This window comes from Hylobates moloch, unplaced genomic scaffold (assembly GCF_009828535.3).
Source record: "Hylobates moloch isolate HMO894 unplaced genomic scaffold, HMol_V3 SCAFFOLD_16, whole genome shotgun sequence".
Classification (NCBI taxonomy): Eukaryota; Metazoa; Chordata; class Mammalia; order Primates; family Hylobatidae; genus Hylobates; species Hylobates moloch.
Window position 1 is genome coordinate 48,495,202 of NW_026652291.1, and position 9,186 is coordinate 48,504,387.

The window sequence follows — 9,186 nt, forward strand, 5'->3', positions numbered from 1 at the left end:
TGGATATAAATTTATAGTTATTGTCCTTTTCAATGTAAAAAAAAAGTTGAAAAATACTGAAGACTTTTTCTTAGTGTTAATTTCCTACAAGGATTTAATTTATACTCATGCTGAGGATGAATTACCTTTGATGCGGTTTTTTTTCCAAAGTATTTTTAAAAAGCTTTCTTGAAAAGATGAATTCTTCTTCCTAGCCCTAGGATTCTGAGTAAAGATGACATATTGGAACAGGAGAAGTCCAGGTTTATCTTTCTACTTTCTTACCTAATAACCTGTTGGACATAGATAATTGAGATCTCCATGGATGTCCAGAAACTCTAGGAATGGCTGAAATTAAAAACGCAAAGCTCAAACTGACTTTATTTAATCATAGATAATAAACACATTGCCAGAAGTTTATGGACACAAAGGCCAAATGAACAACGGAAAGCCACATTTAGAGGCTGCCTGAGAGTTTAAGACTTTTGTTTTCCTCTCCTTAATAAGAAATAAGTTATCATTGTCATCATCTTCCAGATCACCTCTCCTTTTTCTTCTCTTGCCCCTCTTACCCTCCTTGGGAGACTTGTCTTCTCTTGATGTGTGGTAATGCAATGAATGGTGAAAGGGCTTGGAAGGCTTCTGGGTTTTAAAACTGCCAGGAGAAGAGTAGGTTTTGGGGCCCCAGGGAAAATCCTCATCCACTTCACGATGTCTGTCAGTCTTCCTGTGCTTCTCCCAGTTTTCTATTCTTGTTCTTCATTTCTTTTTGTGTTTCTTTATTTTCTTGAGGCCACCTGTTGCTTTTCCACGAGGCATGGCCCTTCTTTATATCATGATGGGGGTTCTCATTTGCTGCTGCTTTTATGTAAGGTAGCTTGGATGGCTCTGGGATATCCCATTTTTCTCGAGTACTTTTATTTTTTGTTTTTACTCTCTTTTCTCTCTCCTGAGCTTCAAATTTGTCATCATAGTAGCAGATGAATGGAGATACTGGAGACAAGTCATACACTTCTCTTTCTGGACACTTGTGTCCATAATGGCCTTTTGCATGCAGTGACAGCAATATGATAAGGCTGATGGTCTTGAAGGGGTCTTCAGCTTTTTGGGTGGTCCACGTTTGGTGGTTAGGTGATATTGCCTCCAGATTTCTGTGCAAGCATCTGTATTGTGGCCTAGCATATGACATCGGTCACACTGTTTATCCCAGGAATGTCTGAAAAGACATGCGTGGTCCCACATCTTAGGCACAGGACAGTATTCGCAAAGGGGGGCTGGACAGGAATATAGGAGGTGTCCTCTCCTGGGGCACAGGAAACAGCGATGAACTTTTCATGGTAAGGGGCAGTTTTTTGATAAATGGCCGCATTTGTCACAATTTCTACAGATAATGTTTTCGTTGGCTGAATAATATCGCTGGGTCCATCTTCCAGGTGATTGGTTATTAGCTATCTGGGCCTCAATGTCTTTGTCACTGATGAACCACTTTATACCATCTTCTCCTTCAGTAACAGAGTTTTCACATCCCAGAAGGTTGAGAAGGATATCTTCATCTTTATCATCTACTTCACATCCCAGTAGCATCCAGCTTTTCACATTATCACCTTCTGAAATGGTGTTCTCTTCCTCTTCACTTGGACTGACCTCTACGATCATGACCTCTTGGATTACACCTGATCTCTCTTCAATATCACTCTTGCATTTCTTATCAAGCAGCTCATTAGATTGAAGAAAAGCAGAAGGACCATGGGTATTTTTTTGTGCTTGAGCTCTAACATTCTTTCCTTTACATCTGTAAATACTATCTTCATCAGACAAAGTGATGACCTCTGACCCATCTGACAGCTGGATGACCTCACTATCTGAAAGGACAATTAGCTTCTTCTGATTTGGTTTACTACTCGAAGATTCCAAATTCCCAGAGTTCTTTTCTTCATGTTCTTCCTTCCTGATGACATCATCAAGATCTTGGGCATAATAAATTCGGCTATAGAGTTGAAATTCCACCTCACTATCAACACTCAGTTCACTAGATAACTCGTCTCGATAAAGATCATCTTCACATGTTTCTATAATCTCATAGCCACCAAACATCATAAAAAGTCAGTAACCTTGATGTGCTGCGGCTGCAAACCTACTTTTCTTAATAAATTATAATGATGTAATATTAATCATTTATCTGTCATATTTCAAATATATTTTGCCAATTTGTCATTTTTAAAATTTTGCTTATGACTTTTTAATGTTCAGAAGTTTTAAATGTTTATGTCATCTATTAAAAATAGTATCTATTTTTTTTCTTCGTGATTTCTTCCATGGCATTAACATTCCCCATCTCAAGATCAGTGTAAATATTTGTCCATAATTCCTTCAACAGTTTTGGGGTTTTGTTTTCATATTTTACTTTCAATTCTTTAGCCTATGTTGAATTTTTTGGCTATAATTTAATGTAAAGATCTGACTGGATTCCACCACCACCCTCCATGCCCCACATATTCTCATTTTCCCCACCTCCATTGTTTGTTTGAATAATCTACTCCAACTGATATGCTCTTTCTTTCTTTCTTTCTTTTTTTTTTTTTAGATGGAATTTCGCTCTGTTGCCCAGGCTGGAGTGCAGTGGTGCTCTGCCCACCGCAACCTCGGCCTCCTGGGCTCAAGCGATTCTCCTGACTCAGCCTTCTCAGTAGCTGGGATGACAGGCACCCACCACCACACCGGCTAATTTTTGTATTTTTAGTGGAGACTGGGTTTCACCATGCTGGCCAGGCTGGTTTCAAACTCCTGACCTCAAATGACCCACCCACTTTGGCCTCCCAAAGTGCTGGGATTACAGGCATGAGCCACCATGCCGGCCCGATACGCTTTTAATGCATTAGTTTCTGCACTATCTTTTCTGTAACAATGATCTGTCAGACAGTACTTATATAGTAACACACATAAATGTTGCAGCTGTAGTATGTTTTAAGATCTGGAGAACTTTCCTTATATTATAGCTGCTTTCTTAACTACCTATTTAATAGGTATTAAATAGATATTTCTTAATACCTATTTACTGATGACTCTCAACTTATGTCTGGCTCTAATTTCCAGAGGTGTATGTCTATATATCTATTCAACCTCTCCTCTCAAATGTGTAATAGACATCCATTCATTCATTCAGCAGTATTTATTAAGCACCCACTCTCTTCCAGGCACTGTTCTAGGAGCTTGGAATAAATCAGTGAATCACACAATGATCCCTGCCAATTAATTAACAGTTTGATTCTTACAATAACTTTATGAAGCAGAGAAATTATTTCTATTATATTTCACACATGAAAATGACACACAGGGAGGTTAAATGACTTACTCAGGGTCACACAGCTAGTAGGCAGTGAATCTGGGATTCAAACTCAAGTCATTTCGTCCAGAGTCCTTGCCTTTAATCACTTTCTCAAACTCAACATGTCCAAAACAGAAGTATGGATTCCTCTGTCACATTTAGTTCTCAGACTTTCTCCATTTTAATAAATGACTCTACCATTCATAACTACCTGCTTGAGTCAAAAACCTAGGAATCATTCACGACTCCCTTTTCCCTCACTCTCCATATTCAGTAGATTAGCAAGTTCTATCAGCTTTATTATCAACAAATATATCTCGAATTCCACCACTTCTTACCATCTCTTGTGCTCCAACCTAGACCAAGCATTGTCATCTTTTGCCTGTATTATTACATCTTCTAAAGATTCTCCTTATTTCTGTTCTTTCTCTTTTCACACAACTGGCAGCGAAGACTTCAAAAAATGTCAATAACATCCTGTCACTCTCATGATCAAAATACAGTCAAATTATACTATAAACACTTACAGTGAAAAATAGAAATTGCCCCACCCTTCCCTATTTGTTTGACTTGTTCCCCAGCAGCAACTGCTCTATGTTCTTTTGGCTCTTTCTTCTGTCATTTACATCCATATCTCTAAAGTACATACTAATACAACTAGTTTTAAAATTTCAGTTGTGGACACCATCAGTCAATTTCAATGACTTCCTAGTAGTGCAGAGGAATATTTAGCTCTTCTACAGCTACCCGCACCCCAAACACACACTTCCTCTCTCTTCCACCAATGTAGGTATATCTCAACTTTTATTATTTTGGTTACATTATTTTGACTATGCAAATATTGTTCATACTTCCTTAGTGTACTAGGACTTCACTTCCTATTTTTGTAAAACTTTTTGTTTTACTTCCTTATTATAAAATGTCCTAGGCTTAATAATTGCTTCATTTTTTCTTTGCTTGTTTTTCTTCCCCAGGTACTTAATACTAATTCTTATTCAAACTCTCTGGTAGAACTGCAAATCTTTTCTCAATGTAACTAGGTGTATAGAATAATCTATAAATTCATTTTTTTCCCCTGGAAAGCATCCTCCTAGGTCCCTTCTTTCTAAATGATCTGCCACACTACTGTCGTTTTGTGAGTCTGCTTCATGATCTTCCTGGGAATTCTGTTGCTTTTTAACCTGTTTTTAGCTCCTCTTATCTGGATCTCACATCTTACTCTCATTTGGCTTAAATTCATTTCGAAGGAGTACATTTTCCAGTAGCTTTCTGAGGAAGTAGGCATGAATAATGAAATAAAAATATGCTTCTTCGCCAGGTTCAGTGGCTCATGCCTGAAATCCCAGCACTTTGGGAGGGCAAAAATTAGCTGCGTGTGGTGGCGGGTGCCTGTAATTCCAGCTACTTGGAGGCTGAATCATGAGAATCTCTTGAACTCGGGAGGCAGAGGTTGCAGTGACCTGAGATCGCACACTGCACTCCAGCATGGGTGACAGAGTGAGACTCTGCCTCAAAAAACAAACAAACAAACAAAAAACAAAAACCGCTTCTTGTAACTCCTCATAATTGATAATTACGGTAATTTGTTATAAAATTCTAGGTTTGACATCATTTTGATTTGAATAATTATGATTGAGTGTTCTGATGTTCTCCCAATTCTTGATCCTTTATAGCCCTTCTGCTTTTTTTCTATGAGTTTTTAGAAACTTCTCTTCATTCCTGAAATTCTCATATTTCACAACATTTTAATCACCCTCAAAGGTTTCTTCATGTCACTGGGTAATTCATTTTTTTCTTCTCCCCCAAACCCTGTCCCTACAGATTTGAGACAAATTTGCTCTCTGTCCTTATGAATTATTTGGCATTTTCTATAATTTTATAAAAATGGAATAATATATAAAATCACTTCCGTGCCTGGCTTTTTTAGCATAATTATTTTGAGATTTATCAGGTTTTTTTTAAATATATCAGTAGTTTATTTTCATTGATGAGTAGAAGTCAATTACATGGATTTACCACATTTTGCTTATCTCTTCACCTAGTTATGGACACTTGGGCTGTTTCCAGTTTTTGCTATTCATAATAAAGCTGTCATAAGCATTAGTGTACAATTCTTTCATTAGACATATATTTCTTTTTTCATCTGTTAATATTTAGGATTAGAATTGTTTAGTCATATAGTAGGGGCTTCTTTAAATTTTTTAAAAACTGTCAAAAGTTTTCCAAAGTTGTTGTGCTATTTTACACTTTCACTGTCACCATACAAGATTTCCAATTGTTGTATATCCTTGGCATTCTCAGTATTTTCAATTTTAGTGAATTCTAGTGGATTTATAGTTCCATCTCACTGTGATTTTAAATTACATTTCTCATACTTTGAGCATTTATTTGTGTCTTTTTTTTTTTTTTGAGACCGAGTCTCACTCTATCGCCCAGGCTGGAGTGCAGTGGTGCGATCTCGGCTCACTGCAAGCTCTGCCTCCCGGGTTCACACCATTCTCCTGCCTCAGCCTCCTGAGTAGCTGGGATTACCGGCGTGCGCCATCACATCCAGCTAATTTTTGTATTTTTAGTAAAGGCTGGGTTTCACCATGTTGCCCAAGCTGGTCTTGAACACCTGAACAACAATGGGGAGCACAAGTTCTAATTCCAGAACGATTACATAGCCCTCAAAGTCAACGTATGATGCATGAAATGGAGTATGTCCCTGGTACGGGACTGAAAAAAAATTTGCAAGGTTTAAAAAGTTCCCGCCAAAGATTAGGATATCATTTTTGATGGCGGCCATTGTTAAGCCTCCAGAACCTATACCTTTAAAATGGTTAACAGATAAGCCAATTTGGGTAGAACAATGGCCGCTAAGTAAAGAGAAACTGGACGCTTTAGAGAAATTAGTTAGTGAACAGTTAGAAAATGGGCACATAGCTCCAATATTTTCCCCTTGGAATTCTCTAGTTTTTGTAATTAAGAAAAAATCAGGTAAGTGGAGAATGTTAACTGACTCAAGAGCCATCAATTCAGTTATACAACCTATGGGAGCATTACAGCCAGGACTGTCTTCTCCTGCTATAATTCCAAAAAATTCGCCTTTAATAGTTATAGATTTAAAAGACTGTTTCTCTACTATCCCCTTAGCTGAGCAAGACTGTGAACGGTTTGCATTTACAATTCCTGTGGTAAACAACCTGCAGCCTGCTAAGCGTTTTCATTGTTTTACAGAAGGGTCTAGTAACGGTCTTATTCTGGCTCAAAAAGTAAAATTTTCCAGACATCCTATACTTCAGGGACTACAGATGCCCGCCACTATGGCCAGCTAATTTTTTTTATTTTTATTTATTTATTTATTTATTTTATTTTTATTTATTTATTTATTTATTTTATTTTTAGTAGAGACGGAGTTTCACCATGTTGGCCAGGCTGGTCTCAAACTCCTGACCTCATGTGATCCACCTGCCTCGGCCTCCCAAAGTGCTGGTATTACAGGCATGAGCCACTGTGCCTGGCCTCTTTTACTAATTCTTAACATGGGCACATTCATTTGCTAGAGCTGCAATGAGAGATGGCTTAGACAACAGAAATTTATTTTCTCAGAGTTACGGATGCTAGAGTCCAAGATCAAAGGGTCAGCATGTTTGGTTTCTTCTGAGGATTCTCCTTGGCTTCCAGATGGTTGCCTCTGTGCTGTGTCCTCACATGGTGTCATCCCTTGGTCTGTGTGTTGTGTGCGTCCTAATCTCCTCTTCTTATAAGAACACTAGTCATATTGGATTAGGCCCACCATGGGAGCTCATTTTACCTTAATTACCTCTTTAAAGGCCCTATTTCCAAACGCAGTTACTTTCTGAGATTCTGAGGGTTAGGATTTCAACATGTGAATTTTGAGGGAGATTTAATTCAGCCCATAACAATGGATCTAAATTATTTTATTTTTTATTTTCTTTAAACATGAAGAAATTTGAGGCTATACATTTTTCTCTGACTATAAATTAAACTGTTTTAATATAAAATATTCAATGTGAATCATTCCCCTTTCCATGCTTTCTAGATAGCATATAATTTCAATTTTAAATTTCTCTTTGATGCTGGGGTTAAGAGAGTGTTTCTTAACTTCCAAAACGTTTTTCGTCAACATTTTATTACTTATTTCTAATTTTGTTTGTAGCCTGTGAGTGTTCTATGTTTTAATGTTTTTTAAGGGTTTTCTTTGTAGTCAAATATATATATCATCAATATTTCTACTATTCATAGTCCTACAAAAATTCACACTCTATATCAGTAGGATAGAAATTACGTATGATTTTATTAATCTACTTTATTGTTATATTATTCCATTCCTCTATGTCCTTGCTTATCTTTCTGTGTAGTGAATCTTTCTACTTCTGAAAGAGATGTTTTAAAAATTACAACTATAATTTTATTAGGTTTTTGCATTTCTACAAGCTCTTTTTACATATTCAGTTGCAAAGTTATTTGATGTGTGTGTTTGTGACTATTGTATCTCCTCTATAAACTGTTTTTTTTTTTATTGTCTCTATTCATGTCCTTCTTAAAATGCTACCTGGTACCAACCTGTATGACGCCACAGTCTCCTAGTTTCGCTCCATGTCTTTGCCCACTCCTTAAATGTACATGTTCCTCTGTATTCTGATCTTCCTCTCCTCCTCCTGTAAGCACAAATAAATATACATCTTTCACCCAAATCTCTCTTCGGAGCTCAAGACTCATACAACTCCTTTCTGCCTAGATTGTTGTCTTAAACGCAGCACACACAGCTCAAAAGCAAAATTCCCCTCCTTCACCCTGAACCGGACTTTTCTCTCTTTAAAACATTACTTTTAGATTTTTTCGTATAAACAAAACATTGCTCAGTTTTCTTTTTCTACTAATCTGATATTACATAATCCAAGCAAACTGCCTAATTCTGTGCCTGACAGGTTGTGAGTTCTCCGAAAAGTCAGCTACTATTATCAATAGAATCCAAGTTTATATCCACTGTCAATTGCCACTTCATGATTCAGGAGGTACTTTTTTGCCACATTACCACAGTAGGATTGGTTCTTTGGTCTTTTATGAACACAAGAAAGAAACAATTAAATCTCAACTCGCATACTGTGGGATAAAGCATGTCTTGCACTGTGCTACAGGGGGAATCAAGGAATGGCCATGGTTTAGTGCTTCTTTCCAATGGTCCAATAATTTACTTGACTCCATTAGTTGCATTCTTGGGTTCCAGTGACATGACCAATTTAAAGTAGTTTTTGAATGAATCAAACAAAACTATAATGAATAGCCTGGATTTTTTGTTTCTTCTTTGAATCCTAGTTGATGGCAGAGAGCATGTTTACTCACCAATTGGTGCTGGATTTGACCACTGTTTGAGAATCAGCTACAGGAATTTGATCTTGCAGAAAGCTTCTGGATATATTAAGACAAATTCTTCTGTTCACTGGCTTTTCATGTCCTTTAGGAGAAACCTCCACCTGGAAACCACTTGAACACCCACCAAGGCACTTGAGTGAAAACATTAGCATATACTACATGGTCCAATTAAAATAGAGACTAATAGAAACTGGTAACATGAAGACGTACGCCTCTCATTATGTAAATCCCCACCTCGCACCCTTACCACCAATCACACACATAGCTACTACCACCGACAACACAGCCTTTCCAACACGGAACAAACCTTGTGTCTGAACAGAAACTGCTTTTTAAAATCAACTAATGATCAACAAATCTGGTCATTGATTAGCCTAGAAGAATTTTTCTCCCTTTCTCATATTTTCTGCCTTCTGTCTCATAACGGTTTTCTGTTTTGTCAACCTCACAGCCCCACGGAACTTGAATGCCAACAGCACTTCATCGGTTCACATTAAAGAAAA

The 9,186-nt window shown here is 37.4% G+C and overlaps 1 protein-coding gene across 1 annotated transcript; it reads right to left on the reverse strand.

Moving 5' to 3' along the window:
• Nucleotides 1-396: 396 nt before the first annotated feature.
• On the reverse strand, nucleotides 397-2,076 carry LOC116484675 (zinc finger CCHC domain-containing protein 7-like). The gene is given in 3 exon segments (XM_032753721.1): nucleotides 397-723; nucleotides 725-1,032; nucleotides 1,035-2,076. Coding segments are annotated over 3 exon segments (1,677 nt in total).
• Between the last annotated feature and the right edge of the window lie 7,110 nt (nucleotides 2,077-9,186).